This window comes from Xenopus laevis, chromosome 8L, assembly GCF_017654675.1.
Source record: "Xenopus laevis strain J_2021 chromosome 8L, Xenopus_laevis_v10.1, whole genome shotgun sequence".
NCBI lineage: Eukaryota > Metazoa > Chordata > Amphibia > Anura > Pipidae > Xenopus > Xenopus laevis.
Window position 1 is genome coordinate 30,988,052 of NC_054385.1, and position 26,992 is coordinate 31,015,043.

The 26,992-nt window shown below is 40.5% G+C and overlaps 1 protein-coding gene across 7 annotated transcripts in view; it reads left to right on the top strand.

Moving 5' to 3' along the window:
- Window positions 1–26,992, top strand: part of eda2r.L (ectodysplasin A2 receptor L homeolog) — a 251,666-nt gene that overhangs the window by 219,340 nt on the left and 5,334 nt on the right. For 4 of the 7 annotated variants that reach the window (XM_018241095.2, XM_018241094.2, XM_018241096.2 and 1 more), the window contains 12 exons: window positions 10,341–10,509; window positions 11,777–11,961; window positions 13,634–13,703; window positions 13,969–14,138; window positions 18,426–18,529; window positions 19,830–19,940; window positions 20,815–20,987; window positions 23,240–23,325; window positions 23,417–23,584; window positions 24,736–24,882; window positions 25,002–25,435; window positions 26,523–26,566. In XM_018241095.2, the coding sequence (XP_018096584.1) occupies window positions 14,030–14,138; window positions 18,426–18,529; window positions 19,830–19,940; window positions 20,815–20,987; window positions 23,240–23,325; window positions 23,417–23,584; window positions 24,736–24,882; window positions 25,002–25,435; window positions 26,523–26,546 (1,356 nt within the window). In that variant the 5' untranslated portion in view covers window positions 10,341–10,509; window positions 11,777–11,961; window positions 13,634–13,703; window positions 13,969–14,029 and the 3' untranslated portion in view covers window positions 26,547–26,566. Of the gene's footprint in view, window positions 1–10,340; window positions 10,510–11,776; window positions 11,962–13,633; window positions 13,704–13,968; window positions 14,139–14,190; window positions 15,127–16,830; window positions 17,604–18,425; window positions 18,530–19,829; window positions 19,941–20,814; window positions 20,988–23,239; window positions 23,326–23,416; window positions 23,585–24,735; window positions 24,883–25,001; window positions 25,436–26,522; window positions 26,567–26,992 lie in introns of those variants that run through there. The other 3 variants (XM_041572642.1, XM_041572640.1, XM_018241099.2) reach the window with 3 other exon arrangements.

Here is a 26,992-nt window from a genome sequence, read left to right on the forward strand (position 1 = left end):
AAAAAAGCACAATTTAATCAGTTTGGGGGGAAAAACACAAGAAAAATCGTATTGTACATTTTTTTAATGATTTTTGCTGAATCACACGTGTATTTATGAGATACATTAGTTGATTCAGCAGCAGCCCCTTCCTGCCCTATTGCACATGCACCCTGAGCTTTACTAAACTCAATAGCAAAACAAAATTGATTTACTAGGTGCTCCTAGTTTTGAATGGCTTAGCGAGTTGGTGGCAAAGCTTACAAAGCTTATAACAAGAATGAGAAAAATACAACCAAATGTTTTTATACACTATAGTGTAGAAAAACTCTAAACAATGTCAAGTTTAAACGGGTGGTTTACCTTAAAATTAACTTTTAGTATGTTATAGAATTCTAAGCAACTTTTCATTTGGCCTTCATTTTTTCTTTTGTATAGTTTTTGAATGATTTTCCTTCTACTTCTTCTTCTTACTCTTTCCAGCTTTCAAATGCTAAAATAAATGCTCTGTAAGGATACAAATTTATATTTATTGCTACTTTTTATTACTCATCTTTCTATTCAGGCCCTCTCCTATTCATATTCCAGTCTCTCATTCAAATTAATGCATGGTTTCTAGTGTAATTTGGACCTTAGCAACCAGATTACTGAACTGCAAGCTGGGGAGTTGCTGAATAAAAAGATGAATAACTCAAACCACAAATAATAAAAAATGAAAACCAACTGTAAATTGTCACTCTCTACATCATACTAAAAGGTGAACAACCTCTTTAAGAAACATTTTTTACAGATTTTCTCCACAGTTAATTATCTCCAGTGTGGACACTAAGGGGCACATTTATCAAGGGTCGAATTTTGAGGGTTAATAAACCCTCGAATTCGACCCTCGAAGTTAAATCCTTCGAATTCGAATATAGAATTCGAAGGATTTAGCGCAAATGCTTTGCCCAAACAATCAAAGAAAAAATCGTTAGATCGAACGATAAAATCCTTCGAACGATTTTAAGCGATCGTTCGAAGTATTTTTATTCTATCAAAAAAATGTTAGAAGGTCCCCATAGGCTAACATTGAACCTCGGTAGGTTTAAAGTGGCGAAGTATGTAGTCGAAGTATTTTTTAAAGAGACAGTACTTCGACTATCGAATGGTCGAATAGTCAACCGATTTTTACTTCGAATCATTCGATTCGATCGAATTTGACCCATTTGATGGTCGAAGTACCCAAAAAAACTCGAGCTTAGTAAATCTGCCTCCAAGAGACTGTGAAATTAGAGCTCATCACAGAAAACACTCACCCATTTTCTATTCATTCCTAAGGGATTTTTTTTCACCCATTGATAAATGCGATTCTATAAATCCCACAAGAAAAAGTGATTTGGCTTTTTTTCAGCAGCTCTCCAGTTTGCAGTTTCAGCAATCGGGTTGATAGGGTCCAAATTACCCTAATAATCATGCATTGATCTGAATAAGAGACTGGAATATGAATAGGACTGAATAGAAAGAGGAGTAATAAAAAGTAGCAATAACAATACATTTGTAGCCTTACAGAGCCATTGTTTTTAAATGGGATCAGTGACTCTCATTTGAAAGCTGGAAAGAGTCATAATAAGAAGGCAAATAATTAAACTATAAAAAAGAAAAAATGAAGGCCAATTGAAAAGTTAGAATTAGCCATAATATAACGTACTAAAAGTGAACCATCCCTTTAAGCCTATTGTAGTGAAACATCTTCCGATAATAGACCCAAGTAAATAAAGAGAGGATCATAAATAACTGTGATTCAGTTGGGTCACGAAAACATTTGCCTGACACCGTGTGGGTCAATTAAATAAAAGGTTAGAAAAGACTGCAGAAAATGTGTTGAAGCAACTGTGATCTCAGCTGTATGGGGAGTATGAGTTGATGAGAAGGTAAAAAAGAAACCAGACATTTTGGAATCTTGGACACACTGTGAGACAATAAAGAGACAATAAAGCTATAGCTCGATTGCCAACAAGGGCGTAACTACAGAGGAAGCAGACCCTGTGGCTGCAGGGGGGGCAGGAGGTATAGGGCCCCATTAGGCCCCTAATTCAAATACATTTTTTTCAACGTACAGTTAAAAACTCTTGAGAAAAAATACTTTCTGTCAAGATTTGTCAAGCAAAGAGTGAGTAGCATGGGTAGCAGTCACTGTGCAGCACTGAATGCCTCTTTTATACTCTGGGTGCTACATAGAACTCCTATATACATTAATATTGTGAATTTCATGCCTAAGGCAGGCAACCAAGATGCCCATGCTAGATGTTGGGCTGGACAATGTGGCAGATTGGCAAAGGTCAGGGCAGGCAATGTTTCTATTTGTATCAATGCCTGAGAGTCTTAAATATTCTCATGTCTAGGGGGAGTCGGAAACTTGGCACATGCACATTTAGTTCCACGACACCAAGTTTATGACGTATTTATAACTAAAATAGCAGCCGCAACGAAAGGGGAATTGCGCCAACTTTAAAAGGAGACCCCAGTTAATTTAAAACATTAATTCAGCAATCAGATTTAGGCAAGGGGGCTCTATAATATACTGTGGGATGGAGTTGTGTCTTTTAAGAAGAAATGTGTTAAGTGCATCAGTAAATGACCCCTTAGAAATTCAGTCTAAATGAAGCAGTTATTGCTAAAACAGACTGGCACACCTGCTCACAACAATAGTTGAAGCCTTCATTTTCTCCACGACTATCCTCACACACACTAAAAACAAAAAGCAATGACTTGCTTCTTACATATAAATCCAGAACTGTTTTAAATAAAAGAGATGCTTCTATTTAGTATGCAAAGAATAGCTGGTTGTGAATTGCAGGTGAGATCATAGGGAAATGTTGACTCATAGAACAGGAAGAGATGATTTCAATGGTTTAATATGTGATGATGAGCTAATGAAGATATGTATGCAATGAGATGTAGGTGACACTGAAAGGGAAATACAATATATATTTGGTTTAAGTCAATAGCACAGTCCATATACAGAAACAGTATTGGGGCAGTGACACACATGGAGATTCGGGAAGATTAGTCGCCCAGCGACAAATCGCCTCTTCTTCGGGCGACCAATCTCCCCACAATGCCTTACTGCTGGCTAAAATCGAAATCGATGGCAGGATGATACTCAAAGCACTTCGCTTTCCGAAGTCGATCGAAGAGTTCCGAATGCCATCCCGCCGGCAATTTACATTCTAGCCGGCGGGAAGGCAGTTCGGGGAGATTAGTTGCCCGAAGAAGAGGCAATTTGTCACAACTAAATCCCCCTGAAACTCCACGTGTGTCTCTGGCCTTATAGGACTAAAAACCAGTGGTGGATTTAGTTGCTACAAGAGGAAACTTCAAGTAATCCATGGATTTTAGCACCAGTGATTCACATTATTGTCTATGGGAAAGCTTTTACTAGAGATTTCAGGGGATTAGTTGCTCACAGAAGCAGAGATTAATCTCCTGGTGTGCCATTGCTCTTAAAAGCAAACAACCCAAATGGCAACAATTTATCGAAGCCTTTCATCAAAGTTGTGACAATCATCCTTGACAAAAAATGGGTATAGATATTGTTACTAGCAGGAAACAGATATGTTGCTTTGGATAATTAAAAACATGTACACATTAAAAAATATTGCATGTATCATACATTGGAACACTGATAGCTTGCAATTGTAATTGTTCCTATTTAGTGCAAACAATAATAAACTGTCTAAAAAAAGATTTCCCAGTCTTTGTTGAGACCATTGGGATGTACTGTAGTTAATGCAAACATCGAAAAAGCCTTTGTGCATTAACGGATTTTTTCTCTATTCCTCACCATAGGGAAGTCCCTATCGATATTCTGAAAAGACACTATTGGAAGTTCATTCTGTTTTTCTACACAATGTATATATACTGAAGAATCTTTATCATTATGTGCAATACCATTCATATGTTCCATTATGCTTTTTGCCAACATCCACTATGTTTTTCCAATGCACTGGGATCCACATACACATGTGGCCAAATAGACCACACACATGGTTTTGCAATTATCAGAACATTTCATGTTTTATATCCTTGCACCTTCAGTAGGTTTAAATGAATGTAGAGGCTTATATACTGTATATAGTTGCATGTTAGGCATCTTGGGGGGGCACCTTGATAATAGCAAAAAAGGGAAAACTGTGCTCACCACCAAATTTTAAACTACTAGGCTTGGTGCAATGAGGCTATGACCACAAAATTCACATAAACAAGGATAGGAGAATCTTGATAAGATTCCATCACCAAGATGCAGGAGCTCCTTGAATAAAACTTTGCCTATGATGGGACCCCAGCTGTGTATAAACAAGGGATGGAATATTTTATATTTATATTTAAAATATGATCTTGCAGTAAACTCCACCCTCCCTGTCGAGTCTAAGGGGCAAATTTACCAAGCGCCAAAAATTCGCCAGCAACGGCTTCGCAGGCAGTGCAACACTTCGCAAGGTGGAAATTTGCACAGACAACGCTAATTCACTAACATGTAAACTTGTGTCCAGGGCGCCGAACGCTGGCAAAGTTGCGCTAGCTTTAATTCGGCAAGCAGAGCGAAGTTGCGCTAACGGCTAATTTGCATACGGCGGGAAGTTAAAGTTGAATGGATGTATATGTTGCAGCAAATACATTACATTACACAGGGAAGCTTAATAAAAGAAAATAGAGTTGTTATAATGCCCTACACATGAGCCCAGTGTATAGTTTATGTGCCATATGTTAGGGAATGTAGGGGGGAAGCCGGTTACCCCAAAAAAAAATTACGCTCTTTTGCAGCCTATCACCCTGAAAAAAAGGAAAAGACTCCAACGTTTTTTGGAAAATTTTTCAACTAAATTTTGAGGAGGTCCTATCTACTCTTTTGCACTTCGCCTGGTCTGAGGTGGCGAAGGCAAGTCTGGCGCAAGAGGTAACGTTCAGTAAAATCTATATATCTAGTGTCTATATCCTTCACTAGCGAAGTTACGCCAGCGACTGTTAGTAAATCAGCGAAGTACCGAAATGACGAATTTTCGCCCACATTAGTCACATCGTAAATTTTCCCCTAAGTTTACTCCCCATCAAATAGGTAGAAGTCAACCTGAACAGGTGACTAGCATCCATATTATGGCCCTTACTAAAGCCTCTTTTAAAACCTCCTTCTTAGTCAAAAGAGATGACATGGAGGTGTAAACAGCCCACTCACATGCATGGCTGATTTTCCTCTCTCGAAGCCCCCTTTTTGCTAGACAATCCCACAAGGCCATGGCTTGATCCTGAAAATGTTAGCCTCAGCTTACACCCAATTCATGGAACAATGCATAAAAGTGCATTAATGCCCGGGCCAAGCCAGTCGGGAGGGGGGGGGTGCTGGAGGGGGAACAAGGGTCTGGACCAGGAGTAGCTGAAATGAGGTATGTGCTTAACGCCCCCTCTTCTGTCTACCCCTAGATATGGCCCTGAGTGCATTCATACTGGTTTTATGGGGAAAACATTGCATTATGGATAAAAAATTTGCAATCTGCACAGAAAATTGTACTTTGTACACTGCACTGTGTTGGTAGTTAACCTTTACAATCACTTACCACAGCCTATTATACTAATTGCTAAAGGTACTGTAGTGCTGGCTGCACAATGGTGAGGTAAATTTTGGGATGTATTATAGTGTTTTCTATAAATTTTCCTACAGCTGCTGTTCTTTGATTTGACTGGACAAAGTATTCACTACTAATAAGCTCTCAAAGACCACTAAGATGCTGGGACTGCTCAAAGAGATCATTACCTAGAAAGTCTGACCTGAGTTGCTTTAAGGTCTCAGTGAATAGGGACTTTTTTTTTTACATATAAAGGCAATGGAAGCCAAGTGTATTCTTTTAATATTTAGCCACTTTTTCAGCCTTGTTCCCAAGAAATGATACTATGAGAATCAAATCTGGAATGAGGATTTCTGCAGGGTGATTACAGTACTGAAAATAGATATGACTCACCGCTACTAAGGCCAGAGTTAATATATAAATCCTTTTAAAGGTATTTAAGAAAGACCAAAGTGGGAAATAGCAATAACTTAAAAGCATGCGTAACACTTCAATTATTCACATATTACACAATGTTGCTAATAATACCATCTTCAGAATTTGTCAGCATTCTCCTGCAGCCTATTCTAAATGTGGGGTTATAAGTCTGGTTTAGCTAAAAAGGTATATCAATACCTGAACCAATACCCGTTCCTGGGGTCCCTGCCTTCAAATATGTAAAGCATTGGTTCCTATGAAAAATAGGTATTACTGGATCCTCCACTATCACCAATCAGTCTTTTATATCAAGCTAAATGAACTAAAGATCTATAACCTTATTTCATTTTTTAGCATAATCAAAAGGGACGGATTCATACTGTAAGTGGAAAGATCATCCAATAGCCTCATGGCTTCATTTCTAGAATGGTTTGGACTCAATACGGCCACTCATTGTTAGGTGTATGACTTATATATAACATTGTATTGCAACCTTGTGCTTCAACATTTGATCTCTCTTGCTTAGTCATGTTATGCTTGCGGGGTTCTTAGTAAAACTGTAGATTTTATTTAGAGATGCAGTGCATATATGATTTTGTTTGGGAATTTGATGAATCCTGGTAGTTTTTGTGTTAAATTTAAGGGAGTTATTTAATAAAATCCGAAAATATCTCATTATTTTCTTAAAGCTACTCCAACCAATTCCAAACAGGTTTTTTTCCCTTTATTAATCAATACATTTTTCCAAAAATTCCTGTATGGTAAAAAACTCACTAAAATCGTATTTTAGCCCGAAAACCACTATGTGGGACATTCACTAAGATGTGTAATTGCGCCAGCGTCCGCTTCGCCGCGCTTCGCCACACTTATTTTCGCCAGTGCTACGCAAATTCACTAAAATCCAAAGTTGCGCTGAGGGGTAGCATAAGGTTGCGAAGTTGCGCTGGCGTTAATTCGCCAAGCAAAGCGAAGTTACGCTAGCGATGCTTAATTTGCATACAGAGCCAAATTCAAGTTACAATGGAGGTATATGTAGCATCACTACACAAGCCTGGGAAACCTTCAAAACAGCAAATAAAATTTTTATTTTGCCCTACACATAGTTAAGTTGCCATGAGTTAGCAAATGTAGGGAGGAAGGAGGGTAGCCCCAAAAAAATTTTCGATCTTTTTCAGCCTATCACCCATAAAAATTGAAAAAACGCCAGCGTATTTTGGGACTTAGAAAAATGTTGAATTTTTTTTTAAGCAATCCCTATCTACTCTATTGCACTTCGCCTGGTCTGAGGTGGCGAAGGATGTCTGGTGTAAAAGGTAGCGTTCATAATCATTCGCACGTTAGTGAGTTTGCGTAGTTACGTCCGTTGCGTAAATTCGCCAGGCGTAAGGGTGCGAAGTAAAACTAGCGAATTTATGCCAGCATCCATTAGTGAATCGGCGAATTAACGAAAATGCGCTACACTGGTGTATTCACGCTAGCGTTAGGCGCTTCGGCGTTTAGTGAATTTGCCCCATTTGTGCGAAACCCAGGGCAAATCAGGATATCTTCAGCACTTTTCCCATTGACTTCTACATGAACTCGGCAGGTCTTAGTTGGAGTACTTTTTTATTAAGACTTTTAACACCCTCAAGGTTTTTTTTTCCACTAAAAATTTGAATTTCATAGTAAAAAAAAAAAAATCGAATTTTTCAGGTTTTTGGCATTCGGACTTTGATAAATAACCCCCTAAGTGACTTGAAAATCCTGGTCAACTGAAACATGCCTTTTTTTTTTTGTTTGCAGATTTCAAAATGAAAAAAAAAAGGGTTTGGATTTGATTCAGTTCAACTGAATCTCATGTAGAGGATACATTATTCAGAGAAACCCCAAAATTATGGATTTGGTGCATCCCTAATTCATAATATGTAGTCTTTACCCGTTTACTTTTTCTATGTTTAGTGAGTTTTTTTTTCTTTATGTTTCTCAACCCTGCATTTTTCCTAGAAACTTTGTAGAATACTTGGGAAATGGTTAATGAAATAGGGTGATGGAAAGAGGAATGAAAGCTATGCAGTGGGCTAGACAGGCTGACAGACAAAACATGGAGGACAAGCGAGGGGCTGCTGAAAATGACTAGGGAGATATAGAGAACAGATGCCGTTGACAAGTGTGACTGAAGGGTGTGTGGGATGAGAGAGGGGACTGGTAGGGATACACAGAGATGCTGCTGTGGGAGTGAGGGATGAAGTAGATAATATATAAATATATACATAAGTCAGAAAAAGAGAGAAAGACGTAGGAAGGTAGATGGCAATGCAGCTTAGGTTGCTCAGATCACCTCTAATTTACGGTTGAGTTGCAAGTAATAATAAGCTTTATATATATCTCTTATCCAGAATGCTCAGGACCTGGGGTTTTCTGGATGATGGATCTTTCTATAATTTGGATATTCATACTTAGTCTTCTAGAAAATCATGTAAACATTAAATAAACCCAATAGGCTGTTTTTGCTTCCAAAAAGGATTAATAAAATCTTAGTTGGGATCAAGAAGAATGTCCTGTTTTATTATTACATATAAAAAGAAATTCTTTGTTAAAAATTTGGATTATTTGGTTTAAACGGAGTCTATGGGAGTTGGCCTTTCCGTAACATCGAAGCTTTCTTTATAATGGGTTTCTGGATAATGGATATATATCGTTGTATTGGAGTGTTGACACAGAGATGTTGATAGTGGCAAAACTGACAAGCAGAGTAGGACTGGGGTACCGGTGCCCCCCCCACACACACAAGGGCTAACCACCCTATGCCTATGATTAAGTGTCCTTGGGGGACACGAAACGCGTCAGGCTTTTATTTTTTATACATGATGTAAATAAAGATTTTTTGTACTATTTCACCAAAAAATGTGGACTTCTGGATTCTACTGACTGATTTTTGGTGTTCCGGAGTGGTGCCTGCCCGCTTTTCTCACCACCCATCCACCCAAGGGCCCACCAACCATCCAAAGCTGCTCATGGCTCCCACTCTGCCCCAGCCAAAGCCGCTTCTGCTCCGTTTCTTACATTGCTGTTAAAAATTAAAGATGGGGGTGTGTTCCACAGCGGAATGCATGGCAGTGGAGAACAGTGGTGACTGAGGGCAGCTGGCTTGAGGGCAGATAGCAGGGCCTAACAGGGTCAGCGCCCACTAGGATTTTCCCTGGGTCTGGGGGAGGGTGCAGTCCGACCCTGCTGACACAATAATTCAAGCAGACATTAGGGGGCACATTTACTATGGGTCGAATATCGAGGGAAAAATCATTCGATCGATGGATTTTAATCCATCGATCGAACGATTTTCCTTAGATAAGAAATTACTATGGGGAAGGTCCCCATAGGCTAACATTGGTGCTCGGTAGGTTTAAGCTGGCGAAGTAGGTGGTCGAAGTTTTTTTTTTTAAAGAGACAGTACTTTGACTATCGAATGGTTGAATAGTCGAGCGATTTTTAGTTTGAATCGTTCGATTCAAAGTCGTAGTCGAAGGTCGAAAAAGCCAAAAAAAACTTTGAAATTCAAAGTATTTTTCATTCTATTCCTTCACTCGAGCTAAGTAAATGTGCCCCTTGGAGTCATTTGCAGTCAAGCAAATTGTTCGTAGTCATTACACAAAAAAAATTATATTTAAGGTTTTCCTTAAAGCTGCTCCTTGCATTTCTGCAGGTGCCTGTGACTGGTGGCAGTAGCTTCAGGGTTCCCTCAGCTGCCAGAATCAATGGATGCAATAAACTTGTGCCTAAAGAGTCTTACACAGATGTCATATTGAAGACAAACGTCAGAAATTACAATATCCTAACCATTTTTAAAAAAATTAAATTTATAATGAGCATGCGCATGTGCAACTGCACACATTATAGTGCTTTGGTTGCACATTGTCACCTCATAGTGGAAATTATGCTGGAATTGTGGGTAGAAATAAATACCAAATTGCATTTGGAATTGCATTCTGCACTTGTGCTCTTAAATGAACCCATTAAAGTACTCACTATCGACATATGCAGCACAGTAATCCAGTCAAATCCCCTGACGTTCTCCCCTTAACAACAAGTCAGTTATTCAAACGAGCATTTACCTTCTTTAAGTCATTTACTGTGCAGGGGGGATTAAAACATATGGGTGGATTACTAATAACAAGGAGAAGACCAATGTCAGAAATGTCCTGTGTGAAGCAGGAGAATGATTGCGAAAAAGTTAGTATGTATACAAAAGTGTATAAAAAAATGAGGGGGGTATTTGTTTCTAAGTGAAGATGAGTTTGTGTCATTTAGAATGCATATGCACGCCAATCACTGTTTGTAAATGAATGATTATATGTTTGAGTTTTTCAGGATGAGACCATGAGCCTCATTTACTACTGCCCCTACCACAACTGCAGGAGGACTAAGCGGTAAAAAAATTGTGCCCCTTAGTACTCATTCCCTCTGGACCTCGCACCATAACGCACCACCCAGGGCCAAAGCCAATCCACGTCTGGATTTTTTCCCCAGTGGGACAGAGGTGGGTGCCTTTAAAATGAAAAATCTTGTGTTGTTACAATGTGAAAGTAAGCCATATAATTACTGATCTTCAAACATATTTCTATTGTGTAATATGTATTTATCTCATTACTTATTTTGTGCAATATTTTCTGCAAGGCGTGCTGTAACTGGTGCAACTTTCTAGTCCAGACAGGCTCCCCTATTCCTTATAAAAACATCAGCCTGAAATAATTTTTGCTGAGTGCCATACTTTTCCAGCATTCCGTATTTTCTATACTGGCACTTAAGGGGACAGTGCATAGAGTGGCAGCTTTGGTGGGGAGGTCGTTTGATGCTGCAACTAAATCTGGCAATAGTGCTAAGGGGTCTTAGGGTAAACCTCACTTTCATTATCGTCCTGAGCACGTACAAAAAGTGAGAGGGTGGACTGAGGGCCAGTGCCTAGGGCAGTGCCAGACATAAATTTAGTGCTGCTTGGAAGTATATCTAAACTCCCTGCCTTAAAATAACACTGGTTTATGTTTTTTGCCAGAAAGGAAATAGAAATAGTATGGGGAATACCACGAAACAGATTCTACCATTCAAGCATAAGCATTGTCAATAAATTTTAATGGGAAACTCAAGTCTACACAAAACCCACATCCATCTCAGATCTACAGCACTTAATACCCCTCCGCATTGAGTCTGTGAGTTAACCTCTCATTTAGACTGTAAACCCTATGGGTAGAGTTGCCTTCTGGCGAGTATTTTGCCTGCCTGACCGTTAAAAATGATGCTTGACCCCAATGTTATTAATAGGGACAAAATCTAAATATATAGGAAGGCTGGTATTTTTTTCCAAAAAAGGTGGCAACCCTACCTATGGGGCAGGGTCCTCCATCCTTTTGTGTCCTTGACATTGAGCACTTAATCTGTAGTGTAATTATATTTCATATGTATGTGAATTTTGTTTCTAATAATGCACTTGTTACTTATTAATGCAGTGACCCCTTATTTTTTACTACTAATTTATTGTTTTGCTGTACAGTGCTTTACCCTCAAGGTGCGCTATACAAGTAAAAATATACCGTACATACATTCACACTTCTCAAATTCACCCAGTTCATACCTTTCATTTCTTTGCCTCTCTCTCCTGCATTACATCTGAAAGCACAGTCTGACCACAGTATAGTACAACTTAGCAGCAACACTTGCACTTTAACGTGGATCGGACACAGTTGCAGTTGGTTTGATTGCCGCTGGGCTGCTTGACGTGAGAGTGACGTGTTCCCTTTTTTTTTTTGCAGCAATTGACGCAGGCCACAGTGAAATTGGGAACACGAATAAGGCAGCAGTGCTGCTATACAGAAGTGCATTTTGAATCAAGGGCCTTTCATGATGTGGTTATAATACAGTATATAATGGTTTCTGATGAAAGTATTCCTTTGTGCTCACAGGATGACCAGACTCATAGGTGCCTCAACTTAAGCAGGTGCATTACTCCCTCCTGGTCCTGGGGCCCCCCTGTGCATTACTCCCTCCTGGTCCTGGGGGCCCCCCCCTCCACCCCCTTGCATGAACTTGGGGTTATGACTAATGGCACAACCTGTGTCCCCCTCTTGAATTGCCCCTCTGCCAGCCCTCTTTTTAATGCAACAATCTAAAAACAATCATTCAGATTTAAATTGTAGGATTAAAATCGGAAAAATAAATCAGACTATGTTCCAGACATCAATTGATGGCAATCGTACAAAAGTTATGTTCTGGAAATAGTAGCGACTGTCAGCCATGGATATTGTCAGATAGGCAATACATGCATAGTTATTATCTGACAAATTTTCCGCACATGGGGGCAAATTCACTAAAGGGCAAATTTGCCACACTTCGTGCTACTTTGTCAGGCACAAATTCATTACCACTATGCTAATTTACTATAATACGAAGTTGCGTCTCTGCAGCCAAACACTGGTGAAGTCTCACTAGCGTTAATTCATCAGCGCAAGCATTTCATACTTTTGCAAACGTTCATTACTGCCATTTGAATAGGGCGGGTTCATATAGGCCTTATATATGTCTTTGTTTGAGATATTGGTGCAATTGCTTGAAGCGGCCACTCATTATTAAAAATTTCCAAGGAAGCAAAATAAAGACAAAAGAGATTTTCTAAGAGCCCACCCTAAAACAAATGTGGCATGCCCCTGAAATGGTAAAAAAAAAAATGTTAAAACAATAATATAAAAAAAACATTTTCAATAGTTACAACTTTTAAAGACAACCCTTCTTTCAAACATAAAAAAACACCAGCGTTTTTATCATTTTTATGACTTTTCGGCATACAGGATATATGATGTCACTGACATAAGATTGAGGAGGATGTAGCTTCGTCTTATCAGTTCGCCAGGTCTAAGCTGGCGAAGAAAACTTGGGTGAAAGAGGTATCTTTCTGTAAAATTCGCACTTTAGTGGATTTGCGGAGTAACGATCGTTCGACTGAGTGAAAATTCGACTGGCGATAAGGCGCGAAAATTCGCTAGCAATGTGCTCCAACATTAGCAAATTGTCCTTTACGCCTGTTAGTAAATTGGCGATCTCCCTGTGAATGAGGTTTCTGGCATATTTACGCTAGCGATGGCCACTTCGCCCTTTAGTAAATCTGCCCCATGGTCTGAAAATCCGTGCGTCTATGCCCAGCTTAAAGCTGGCCATAGACGCAGAGATCCTATCGTACGAATCGAGGATTCGTACGATTTTCGGATAGTGTGTGGAGAGTGCCGACATCATTCGTCCGGCGGAGATCGGTCGATTGGACAGGTTTGATTTTGACCCGACCGATCCCGCCGGAGCCCATTGCGCAACGTAATCGGATAGTTTGTCCTTACGGCAGAACGTTCTGATTACCCCCAATATAGCCATGTTCGTTAATAGCATATCGGGAAAAGATCCGCTCGTTTGACGATGTCGCCAAACGAGTGGATCTTTGCGTCTATAGCAACCTTTACTGTGAACCCCTTGTCTAACAATGTACCCCTTGCCTTTTATTGTTTTCTTTCTGCTCATCTTCCAGTGTGTCCACCCAATCACTGCCTAGTTACTGTGGTAAATGACTGTAACTCACAATTCACATTATAATTCACTTTTTTATTTGTAATCTGCTCCTCCTCTAGACTCCAGCAACCCAATCTGGAACAGAAAAGCCCTGAATTATTAGAAAAATGAGTTCCTTTCACATAGCAGGTGATCATGGCTGTCATTGTTAGCAGCAAAAAAAAAAAGTCTTAACTAGTTCATGTGACACTGCCTCAATTATTTCTTTCTAGGAAGTCTTTATATATATATTACGGGGTGCTCAGCTCTGAGCATTGTACAGCAACTTTATCTGATTTGAATGAGAAGTCAGAAGACTTTCTCTCTCACACACACTATCCCGCCATTCCCTGTCACTGAATCCACACTACACAGTAACCTGCCGATCTTTGTTTACGTCTGCTTATTTGCATAGCCACGCCCATTGACAGGAATCGATCCAATAGGACTGCGAGGGCGTGTCGAGCGCTGGTTCCATGTGGCAGGGATGTAGTGTATCATCTGCGGCGATTACAAGCGATTTCATCAACTTTGTTCCGAATGAGCCGAACCTGCTGCAGGACATCACATGGACCCGGCACCCAGGTAACCCCAGGCAGGAGTCGGCGTGCGCTCCCGTGGGATCATATCCCTATGGGGTAGGGGGACGGGCACAGCGAGAGACATGTCTGGGCATATATATATATATACACCTCTGCCTTATAGTCATGTATGTTATCTAATGGGCAACGGGATGGGGACAATCATGCCCTGACTTTCATCATGGGCAACGTTAGCGATCATGGCGCAATACTGGCGCAGAATGCTGTGGCTGGAGGGATGGGGGGGGGCTTTACACTCTATACATAGTACTGACTGTATATTTAATTTAACTGGACACTCTGTATATGTTGTGTCTTTGGAATAAACGTTAACTGCCCCCCCCAAAAAAACAACAACCCACAGTGTATGTGTTTTAGTGTGTAGATTACAGATTATCCAGTTTGTAATCCTTATCATTTTAATCCAGAATGAAACTGCCCCAGCTATACCAAGAGCTTACAATCTAAACTGTGCATCAATACTTAATATTGTATAGTAGAGGCGACATTTTTATGCATAGGGCAGTGGATACTTTAAAGCATCGTTAGAGGTGCAACAAAGAGATAACCCACCCATTGCAGTGCCCTGTACATACACACACACATATTTCACAGTGTATGAAATGAAATCCTGGCATGCATGAGTAGGGCCCCATTGTGTGGGTGCTGCTGGGATCCTCTGACATGTTGCTGGCCGCTGCTTTCACATTATTTTTAGGTTGTGGAGGCGGTGAAGACTTTATGAGCCTCCTCTCCTGTAGAACATGTGCTGGGGGACAAGTCAGGGCTTGTAGGCAGTGGAGACCGACAGCAGGGCTCAGCAGCAGCACTAACTGGTCTCATACAGTCAGCCAGGCAGGATCCCTAAATACCTCTGAGACCCAACTGAGAGACATGTGCCTGACATTCTGGGACAGGGGCTGTGAGGTGCTGGTGGGCGGATGGAGAGATCTGGAAAATATTTGCACAGCCAACTCAGGGGTCCTGTACGGGTAAGAGAGCTGGGAATATTAACAGGGATCATGACACTTGGGTAGGATCAGACATCCACTTGGTAAGAAATCTGACTTGTATTAGTGGAAATTAATTCATCTTTATTTTATAGCCAGGATAAATGTCTTTTATCATCAGCGATGCCTGATCTGAAGCAGTGTAGATACTGTTGAACTACAACTTACAGTATCCAACAGCTGGGGACCCAAATTACAATTTCTTTTCCAGATAGTTTAGGACCCCAGTCTTCTTGCAGTGCCTACCTCCCTCCCCCCACTGACAGGGTCCCCATTATTTAAGGGGTGTTATGAAGTAGGACAGGGAAAGTAATTAAGCTCTGTTGTGCCTTATAGAATTGCCTTTATTTCTGGGAAGGGGCTGCGGCATAGTGTTTACAGTAAGGCAGGAGGAGGTCAGTTATGTTTTATATCAGTCTGACTTGTACAGTATGCTTCAGCCGCTGTTCTAAAACTACCAACATCTTGTCAACTACTGGAGGTGTAAGGGTAGGGGCACACTGGGCGATTCGGGGAGATTTAGTCGCCTGGCGACTAATTGCCTCGTCTTTGCGGCGACCAATCTCCACGAACGTCTTCCCTCATTCTTGCGCTGGCTAAAATGAAAAATCGCTGGCGCTAAAGCACACACGCCGATTCGTTTTCTGAAGTTGCCCGAAGTTGCCTCACGAGGAAACTTTGGGCAACTTTGGAAAACGAAACGCCGCATGTGCTTTAGCGCCTGCAATTTTTCATTTTAGCCAGCGCAAGAGTGAGGGAAGGCGTTCAGGGAGATTGGTCGCCGCAAAGACGAGGCGATTAGTCGTCAGCTGACTAAATCTCCCCGAATCGTCCAGTGTGCCCTACCCTTAACTTTGAGTTTGTTATAGAATGGCTGATTCTAAGCAACTTTTAAATTGGCCTTGTGTTTTCTTTTTTATAGTTTTTGAATTATTTGCCTTCTTCTGACTCTTTCCAGCTTTCAAATGGGGGTCACTAAAAAAAAAACAAATGCTTTGTAAGGCTACACGTATTATTATTACTTTTTATTACTCCTATTTCTATTCAAGCCCTCTCCTATCCATTTTCCAGTCTCTTATGCAAATCAGTGCATGGTTGCTAGGATAATTTGGACTCTAGGAACCAGATTGCTGAAATTGCACACGGGAGAGCTGTTATATATGTATAGAAAAAAAAACCTAAATTACTCAAAAACCACAAATAATAATCAAAAGATCATTTTCCCATAGAAAGTATTAATACACCAGAAGCCACCCCTTTAGACTAGAGGAACAGAACTTACATATGAAGCATTCAAAACACTATTTTCAGTTTAGTTATTTCATAGTCCAGCAAAATAATAGCAGTTTAATCTGCTGTTACACGTGTAACCATATTAGCCAATTTATTTGCAGAGATGGTTTTGGGATACGCTCTGCAGCAATATGGACTTCCTACATAGTGATCCCAAATTAAATACTAGGGATGCACCGAATCCACTATTTTGGATTCGGCCGAACCCCCGAATCCTTCACAAAAGATTTGGCCGCATACAGAACCGAATCGGAATCCTAATTTGCATATGCAAATTAGGGATGGGAAGGGGGAAACATTTTTTACTTCCTTGTTTTGTGACAAAGTCAAGCAATATCCCTCCCTGCCCCTAATTTGCATATGCACATTTGGATTCGATTCAGCTGGGCAGAAGGATTTGGCTGAATCCAAATCCTGCTGAAAAATTCCGAATCCTGCTGAGAAGAAAAACAGCAGTCACATTGCAGTCAGAATGTCGGGCATCAGCATCACCAACTTATCTATTAAGCTGTGTGCTGATTTTAGAGCTCTGGGTATTATTCCATTGCCTGCTGAATTGCCTGCCTGAATTGTTTTCATTTCATTGAAATAGCTTACATGTAGCCTGGGAAGGGTAAAAAAATATAATACATATTTTATTTATCAATATATCAGGGCAGTTTTTTGTAACGGATGATTACAGGGATTGTGAAAGATGGCGTAAGAAGTAAATACTTTGCTTTATAAATACACTATTTTTAACCATGCCAATTTTGGTGGCCACTCCCCCTAATTACCATGTTCATTTTACAAAATTTGGCAGGTTATGAAACCTTGAGCACATTTCTGTGGTTTTTGTGTTATTACAGTTTTGCTAATGAAGGTGATTTGCCCTTTAAGATGTGAGTGTACGTTCTCCCAAGAGACCTGCTTATATTAAACTGTCACAAAAGTATCTCAGTATCTATTCTGGGCTCTCTGCCAAAAGCCAATTAAGTTAGAATCTTTGTATCTTTTTCTGGTTGTTCAACGCAGGAGATCAAAGACAAAGTCGGGACATTTCAGTAACAAACTCAGGACTACGGGTTGAGCTGTCAAAATTCGGACTGTCCCGCGAAAAACGGGACAGTTGGGGAGGTATCGTGTGTATATAGATGCATTTGGAATGCCTTTGGTTATTGGCAAAAGTACGTGTCATTTCCTAGTTCCTTGGCGCCAATTCCCTTTTTGCATTCTTGTGTTTCTATGTAGCTGACATTCTAGACACACGCTTGTGAAATCAGGGCTGAGTACTTGCATTAACACCAAGCACACCCATAATCTAAAGGTGTCCATACACAATAAGATCTGCTCATTTGCAGAGAGATACACTACATGATATAATTGTAAGCCTGTGGGTGCAAGTTCCATAGTTGGGGTACTAACATCTGATTTTAGAAGTGGGCAGTTGAAACTGAGCTGCTGTTGCATTACATACCAAATGTCCATGAGGACAAACACAGGGGGTGCTTTCCAGGTTTTTTCAGGTATCCGGGACCCTGGTCTGACCCTGACAGAGATATATTAAAATTGCATAACAGAGGGGACCCAATGGGCCATCAGTACACTTAGGTCTGTTATTATAACCCTGTAAATTCACTGAAAGGTTTAAAAGCACTTGCACCCTCTTGCTCTCTGCACTGGGCTCCGGATTAAAAATCTGTCAATGGTGGCCATTTGTGCACTTTGCACACTGCATTTAAATAAGTCTTTTGCTATCTCTGGAAAAGACGATAAGGTCTCTGTTTGCCTTTTTGACCACAGGCCAGGGCTTGCAGATAGGTACTGTAGTTAGTGAAAAGGTTTTGAAAGACTTACTTGGCGTTTAGCCAATCACGTTGAGCCAACAGCTCTGTCGTCCTTGAATTCAGCTGCCAGAAAGCCTACAGCATGGAAGTACAGTCTCCTGTCTAGTTATTACTGTATATTAAAGAAATGCAACCAATTAACTGAATTGTTGTTGTTTGCAGCGTACACCAAGCCGACAGAGATTCCGATGCTGATTTCCATTGTCAGTCTGCAGTCGCCCATGATGCCTACACCCCAGCTCTTCTGCCTTCTCTTCCTAACAGAGGTACCGCATACCCCTCTAGGTCTGGGATTCGGGACTCTTTATGCATTGTTTTGGTTTTCCTATTTTAACGGATAAACAATGGTTCAATGTAGGATTATGCACTAAAGGCATGGTTCGGAAACATGGAGCTACCAATCCGATGTTTCCATGTATTCCCCTTACTGCACTAGACTGATCAATGCTAACTACTGCTTGGTTGATCCCAGCCCAGGGCACATTTTACCTTGTTTTAGCTACATAACTTTTGTGCCTCCTTGTACCTAGAAGAAAAGACCAAGACTTAATGCCAACATAACATGACTAGACTAGGGGAGATTGTGGATGCACACCTAAGGCCAATTTCAAAAAGTTTAAAGCCCTGTCTAAATGATTCAAGTAAATATGCAAGTGCATGTTATTTTAAAACAAGGTTTTTTTTGTTACAAAGTTATGATCATAATATTGATAAGCCACCATACCACGTCAAGGTAAAACCCCACATGGTGGTCCCTAACTTATTTATCTTTAGTCATAGTAAAAAAGGAACATTACCTCTCTGTGTAGTAACAATTCTTTATGTAAACATCTCCAGTGCTTTGGTTTCAAACTCTGTGCTAAATCTTCCCCCGCCAACTGCTAAGCGGCTTTTAAGAGGGAGAGACTGCCTTAACCAACGCCCATTTTAGAAAAGTAGAAGTCAGGTGTTGTAATTAAAAACAAAGTAGAGTGATATGTGCAGTTGCACAATAGTGTGTATCCATGTGTAAGTGAAATGTGAAGGTGTGTATGGTAGTGGTAAGGGAAAGTGTATGTGTATTTGGGAGTATGTATGAAAGTAAGCATAGAATGAAAGGGTGTAGAAGAGAAATAAATGAAAGACACAATAAGTGTGTGTGTGTACATAGAAAAGTGTCTAATGGGACGTTGGTTTTTTCACGGCTAGATCCTCCCATGCCGCTAGCATCTATGGCTTTTAAGGGAGACAGATTGCACCAACCAAGGCACAACAAGTGAGGGGGACCACCAAAAGTAAAAAGGGGCGGGTATGAGGGTGCAATAACCACATGAGCTTAGCCAAAGCTCCTGGCAAATACAAGACATGGGGAGATTGTGGATGCACACCTAAGGCCAATTTCAAAAAGTTTAAAGCCCTGTCTAAATGATTCAAGTAAATATGCAAGTGCATGTAATTTTAAAACAGGGTTTTTTTGTTACAAAGTTATGATCATAATATTGATAAGCCACCATACCACGTCAAGGTAAAACCCCACATGGTGGTCCCTAACTTATGACATGACTATACTAACTTCTTTATCCACAGTTAGGCCTCATGTTCAATTCTGCCTCCGGGTGCCTAGAAAGTGAATTTGAAGATGCCAATGGAAACTGTGTACCATGTTTTCAATGTGGGCCAGGGCAGGAACTGTCTGAGGTAAGTGATACTCTTTTACTTGCTGTATTGATTTTTGGGCCCATTATATTGGGTTGATTAATTTTACTTCATTGTTTTACATTAAAGGGGTTGTTCACCTTTAAGTACATTTTAAGTATGATGTAGTAGAGTGAGATATTCTGAGACAACTTGCAGCTGGTTTTTATTTGTGGTTTTTGAGTTATTTCCTTTTTTATTTAGCAGCTCTCCAGTTTGCAGTTTCAGCAGTCTGGTTGTTAGGGTCCAAATTACCCTAGCAACCATGTACTGATTTGAATAAAAGACTGGGATGTGAATAGGAGAGGGCCAGAATAGAAAGAAAAGCAATAAAAAGTAATAATAACAATACATTTTTAGCCTTACAGAGCATTTGTTTTTTCACTGTCCCCAAGTATGCTGAGAGTGATATTCTGAGACAATTTGCAATAGGTTTTCATTTTTTATTTGTGGTTTTGAGTTTAGCTGTTTATTCAGCAGCTCTCCAGTTTGCAATTTCAGCAATCTGGTTGCTAGGATCCTATTTACCCTAGCAACCATGCACTGATTTAAAAAAGAGACTGGAATATGATGAATAGGAGAGGGCCAGAATAGAAAGACGAGCAATAAAAAGTAGCAATAACAATACATTTTTAGCCTTACACAGCATTTGTTTTTTAAGATGGGGTCAGTCCATTTGTTTTTAAAGATTTAGTTACTGCGTACTAACTTTTAATGGCTTAGTTCTCTAGTTCAATGCTTTAGCTTTTATATCAGTTCATTTTGCTGCGTTTTTCAGTTGAGAAGAACATGAGATTACACATTCTGAGTCCTATGAATTCCCCCTTTCCAGTGCTCATTCATAGTTTTTTTTGCTTTTGCAATCAAATGTTTGTAGGACTGTGGAAGTGAGAGGGATCTTCGGTGTGTGCCTTGTAGACCTGGGAGGTACAAAGAAGATAGAGGACACCAGAGGTGCCTTCGCTGTCTTCCCTGTCATATAATCAATCGGGTGCTGAAGGCTAACTGCACCCCCACCATAAACTCTGTCTGTGGAGAGTGTCTGCCAGGGTGAGTCTGTACTTCCTAGTGCACTTTTGCAGCAGGCTTCTCCTATTAGTAAGGTTTAGTACTACAGGTATGAAATCCCTTATCCAGAAACCCATTATCCAGAAATCTCCTATTTACAGGAGGGCAGTTTCCCATAGACTCCATCTGAATCACATAATTAAGATTAAATTTGATTTTCTTTTTGTCTATAAACATAAAACAGTATCTTGTACTTGATCCTAACTAAGATATAATTAATCCTTATTAAGGCTATTGCCAGATGACACGTTGAATGTGGATTCTCCGCAGGTGGACAATTCGCTGCCCCTGCTGCTCCTCTTGTTCTGAAAACGCAGGGCGAATGTTTCGGAGCCGAATTCCGACACGTCTGCCTGCACCCGAATGGAAGCAATGCTTCCAGCGCAGGCATCTCAGGAGCAGCGGGGCAGCGGATTCTCCACCTGCAGAGAAACACAGGCAGAGATCCACCATCGTCTGGGGTCATTTAATGTTTAATTTAATTTTAAGTAGACTTAAAGGGGATGCTGTCATGGGAAAATATGTTTTTTTCCCAAAACACATCAGTTAATAGTGCTGTTTCAGCAGAATTCTAAACTGAAATCTGTTTCTCAAAAGAGCAAACAGATGTTTTTATATTTAATTTTGAAATCTGACATGGGGCTAAACATATTGTCAGTTTCCCAGCTGCCCCCAGTCATGTGACTTGTGCTCTGATAAACTTCAGTCACTCTTTACTGCTGCACTGTAAGTAGGAGTCATGGCCGGAACTAGGGGTAGGCAGAGTAAGCTTGGAGGGTGCCAGGCACGTACCTTTCTCTGCTGCCTACCCCAGTCCCGTCTACAGAGTCTGGTTTACCCACTAGGTTGCGCGCAGGCGTGCAAAGGCACTCAAAGTGGTGGCATGCATACTCTTCAAGTGAAGCTCCTGGTGCGCTCACGTGTGCTCTCATGGCGGAGGGGCAATGCTGCAGGCAGGGTTGCCTGGGGCCCCCGGCCATCCTGGCCAGGCCCTGGTTGGAGTGATATCACCCCTCCCTTTTACCCCCAGCAGCCTAACAACAGAAAAATAGGAAAGTAACCAGATAGCAGCTCCCCAACACAAGATAACAGCTGCCTGGTAGATCTAAGAACAGCACTTAGTAGTAAAATCCAGGTCCCATTGCGACACATTCAGTTACATTGATTAGGAGAAACAGCAGCCTGCCAGAAAGCAGTTCCATCCTAATGTTCTGGCTCTTTCTGAAAGCACATGACCAGACAAAATGACATGAGATGGCTGCCTACACACCAATATTACAACTAAAAAAATAAAATTTTATATGGTAGAGTGAATTATTTGCAGTGTAAACAGTGTAATTTAGAAATAAAAACTATACCATAAAAATTATGGCAGAATCCCTTTAACGTATGGAGATCCAAATTACTGAATGATCCCTTATCTGGGAAAACCCTCAGGTCCCGAGCATTCATCACACATAAATCATCATAAATCATATTTTGACTGCAGTACAAGTCAGTCTGTACACAAGATTTAAAGCATGTGCCTTCTTCTGACTGCACTTGACTGTAATTAGGGTTGTGCAGAGGGCATTAAACTGGCACATGCTTTCCAGGTTAGCCAAAGACTCAATACGCATGCTGAAAAGGATCATTCATTGACCTGTTTTGCCATTTTGGCCAAAGGGTGAGTCAGCCAAATTCCTGGGGAATGAAGACTATAACTCAAAGGTAATACAGCTTGGTTAGAAATCATGTAAATACTATAAATGAACTGTACTACCCCCAAGAATGCAGCCTGATCCTTAAAAAAACACAGTTGGCCCTTTTTGCTAAAAATACATCTTGCCTACTGTTTAAGTTCTTTAGGTAACATCTCTAGGTCAGGACCTTTGACGGTCAAACTTGGTACAAGTATGGCATCTATTATCTAGAATGCTCGGGACCTGGGGTTTTCCAGATAACAGATGTTTCTGTAGTTTGGATATTCATACCTTAAGTCTACTAGAAAATCATATAAACTTTAAATAAACCCAAAAGGCTGGGTTTGCTTCCAATAAGTGTTCATCATATTTTAATTTGGACCAAGTACAAGTTACTGTTAATTTCTTATTACAGAGAAAAAGGAAATCATTTGTAAAAACTCAGATTATTTGGATAAAATGGAGTATGAGAGACAGCTATTAGGTAATTCTAAGCTTTCTGGATAACTGGTATCGCAAATTAATTTATCCATCCCCTTCTTCTCGTTCAAGGTTCTACAGTAAAACCCGGATAGGTGGACTTCAGGAGCTGGAGTGTTTCCCATGTACAGCCCACACTCCATCCACAGAATCTCAGTGTATGTAGCAGTGTTATTGGGAAGGGGTTTATGAAGATGGGTGAATTTGATGATCTTTCAGTTGTATAAGCTTTTTTATTCATTTTTGCAGGTCACCCCAAAGTTGGGCCTTATAAGCCAGTCAGCACACCTTCTCCTCACCGGGATCCAGTAGTCCTTGTGGCTGTCATTGCTACGGCTCTTTCACTTGTTGTTGTGGCACTGGTGACATTTTCTGTCATTTGCTGTGGGCAATTCTTTAAAAGCCAGTGCCAAAGGGGTGAGTATGGCATATTAATCTAAATATGTTTTAGAACAACTCCATTCTTTAGCACTGTCGAACAGTACTCTCCATCTATTCAGATACAGGTATGGGACCTGTTATCCAGACTTTGTTTTCTGGATAAGAGATCTTTCTGTAATTTGGATCTCCATACCTTAAAGTAAATACGCACAAAATGAAGCTGAAAATAAAGGAATACGCACTATAGGAATTCCCACGGGGCGCTTGCGAGCCAACATCCGCCACGCAGAATTTGCATTTTTCAGCAGAAACGCCAATACGCCAAGGAAATGTCATGTTAATGAACTCTTTGGCATCCACAGGTTTGGAAATACACCGCTGAAATAAGCAGCCTATTTTCAAAATGGCGACCAGTACGGCTACATTTTGCATGTAAATTGCTTTTCCACTTTTCTTCCAAGTGGAATTGTGGGGAATGAGAAAAAACAGAAATTCATATTGGGAAAAGAAAATTACAGGCTGAAAATCACATTATCATGCATTTGTGGTTTCATTGGTGTATTTACGATCGACCGTGCTTTTTTAAAAAAATGCGACTTGTGACCTCACCCTTAATTGGGATCAAGTACAAGCTACTGTTTTATTATTACAGAGAAAAAGGAAATCATTTTTAGAAATTCTAATTATTTATGATTAAAATGGAGTCTATGGGAGATGGCCTTCTTGTAATTTGGATCTTTCTGGATAATGGCTCTCCAGATAACGAATTTCATACCTTTTAAGGGCTAGGTTGTACTATAATGATGAGATTGTACTTTGAAATCATTGGAGCCATTGGGTAGGAATCTAACCTGTAGGCTTCCAGGTGGACAGCCCTGCTCTAGAAAATATCATAGAGCCATAAAGTGAATGTCTATTGCGAGATGGCTCCAACTATTTGCAGACTGCCTTGAGCAGTTCAGTTGGCTTAACTGGTTTATTTAATCATCACAGTTGCTACTGGTATTATAGGATTAAGATGGTTTAAGGAGTTCACCCCTATAAGACCTATAGCATGCCATAGGGAGACAGGAGTGCAGACCTTGATACAGATATGAATGCTGGTTCAGAAACTAGATGGATAGCTAAGGTGACTGATATGTGGTGATCTGTATAGTGTAACGTGCTGATGTTGCTTTTGCTTCCAGCATTCCTAAGGTCCCAGGATTTTGCTGGTCAGCCTAGAACAATGGAGGAAAGACCAGTTACGCACGGGAATATGCACAGCCCTTGTGAGGAACGGCCAGTACCCCCCTGCTGCTTTGGTGCACCTGAGACCTGTAGACAAATGCAAGGTACTGTTTTATCCTCTGTTCTCAAAAACACACATTGTCTAAGTGATTGCTTGTCCTTGGATGCACTTTCTGCAAACAATGAGGCAATGGTGATGGCTTATGGTTCTGTCCTTAAACAGGTCGTCTGGAAGAGATACATGCGGCTTCTGATGGAGCTCCTTCAAGTACCCATGGTCCATGTAACATAGTCAATCCCAAACAGCCATCTGTGGAACTTTGTGTGCTACCGCCTGACTCGGTGAAGCCTTACTATGCACGAAGCGTGTCAGAAACGCAACCCCTGATCCGTAACTCAGGCTGCAGCGACTGCTTCAATAGCTGTGGCCCAAGCCAAGAGCCGCAGAACACGCCTGCTCTTTCCTGTGCTTCAGAGCAGCAGCACTGGTCTCACGCCCCGGTGGAATGCACTGAGCTGGATTTGCAGAACTTCTCGGATTCTACAGGAAGTCCACACCAATCAGAGCTCAGTGAGGGGGCTCTTCCGGCACCAGCTGCTCCAACAGTGCGAGCACAGGAGGAGCCAACCGCCAGACCCCAATCATATCAAACCATGGTGTGTGCCCTGTTCTCTACATTTACATATGCCAAAGCCACATAAGGGTGCTCCTACCTAGGCCGTATTCCTTATGATAGGGCTATAAAACAAGAAGACTATTAAAACTATTAAATTTCAATTAAATAGTATCTCTACACTTTATTGGGCAAAATTATTGCCAATCAAACTGGGGAATGAATTAAAACTTTACTAACTGACTGATAAAAGTCTGCTTTTAACAAACTGACATACTTTGCCACAATGTGTGGCTTTGTATGATCAAAATCCTTTGTGGCCTTCGTGCATTTTACCTGCACCGAACGCAGGTAAAATGCAACATGCGTCCCAACCTGCATTTGGCACTTACATGCGTTTGTGTGAGTACAGCCACATTGAAAAGAATTCAGAGCACAGCTTCAAATGCCCGTGAGTAAAGGCCCTTATACAGCTTCGAAATGAATGCTGAACCTTCCTGTAATAACTAATGCCTTTGCTGAAACAGCAGGAGGAGCCCTAGAGAATGTTTTTGGAAGAAAGGGTGAAATTTAAATATCAAATAAATAGCCCTGGTTCAGAATATTGTGCATATCCCCTTCTTTTAAAAAACCAAATAGGCACGTCTTGTTTGAAAAGCAGTTTCATCACACTTCTGTCTTGTGCATAGAGGATAGAGGTGCATGTCCTACACATCTGCCCGTGGCCCCTTCATTCTATAGTAGAAGTATTGAAGGGGTTGTATGCCTTTAAATTAACTTTCAGTTAGTGAGTGATATTCTGAGACAATTTGCAATTTGTTTTAATTTTTTATTACTTGCGTTTTTTGAGTTATTTCGCTTTTTATCCAGCAGCACTTTTTTTTGCAAATTCAGTGATCTGGTTGCTAGGGTCCAAATTACCCCAGCAACCATGCATTAATTTGAGACTGGGCTGTGAATAGGAGAGGGCCTGATTAGAAAGATGAGTAATAAAAAGTAAAAATATAAGACCAATTGAAAAGTTCTATGAAATATTAAAAGTTAACTTAAAGGTGAACCACCCCGACTTGTTATTGTTAGAGGTCTGCTGATCTGTTGTGATAAGTAACAATTGCATTCTCTTTCCCCAGGGCTGTGAAGATCCTGTATTGTAGCTGCGCCAGTGTTATGCCAAGTAAGTGTCAGGTCCTGATAGAGAACTATGTGTCCCATTGGATTTGCCAGATGCAAATTCCATTAATATTGTAAAGTTAATTCATTACTGTCTATTACATCCCTGTTAGAATGCAAATGGCCAGTACTTAATAGTGCATTGATAACTCTACATAAAAAAGAACTCATATTTAAAGGGGTTGTTCACCTTTAAGAATGATGATGTAGAGTAATAGTCTGAGACAATTTGCAATTGGTTCTCATTTTTTATGATTTCAGTTATTATATATATATATTATATTATTATTATATATTATAGCTTTTTATTCTGAAGCTCTTGAGTGCAAATTTAGCAATATGGTTGCTAGGTTACAATTACCCTAGAAGCCATGCACTAATTTGAATAAGAGGCTAGCATATGGATATGACCTGAATTGAAAGATGAGTA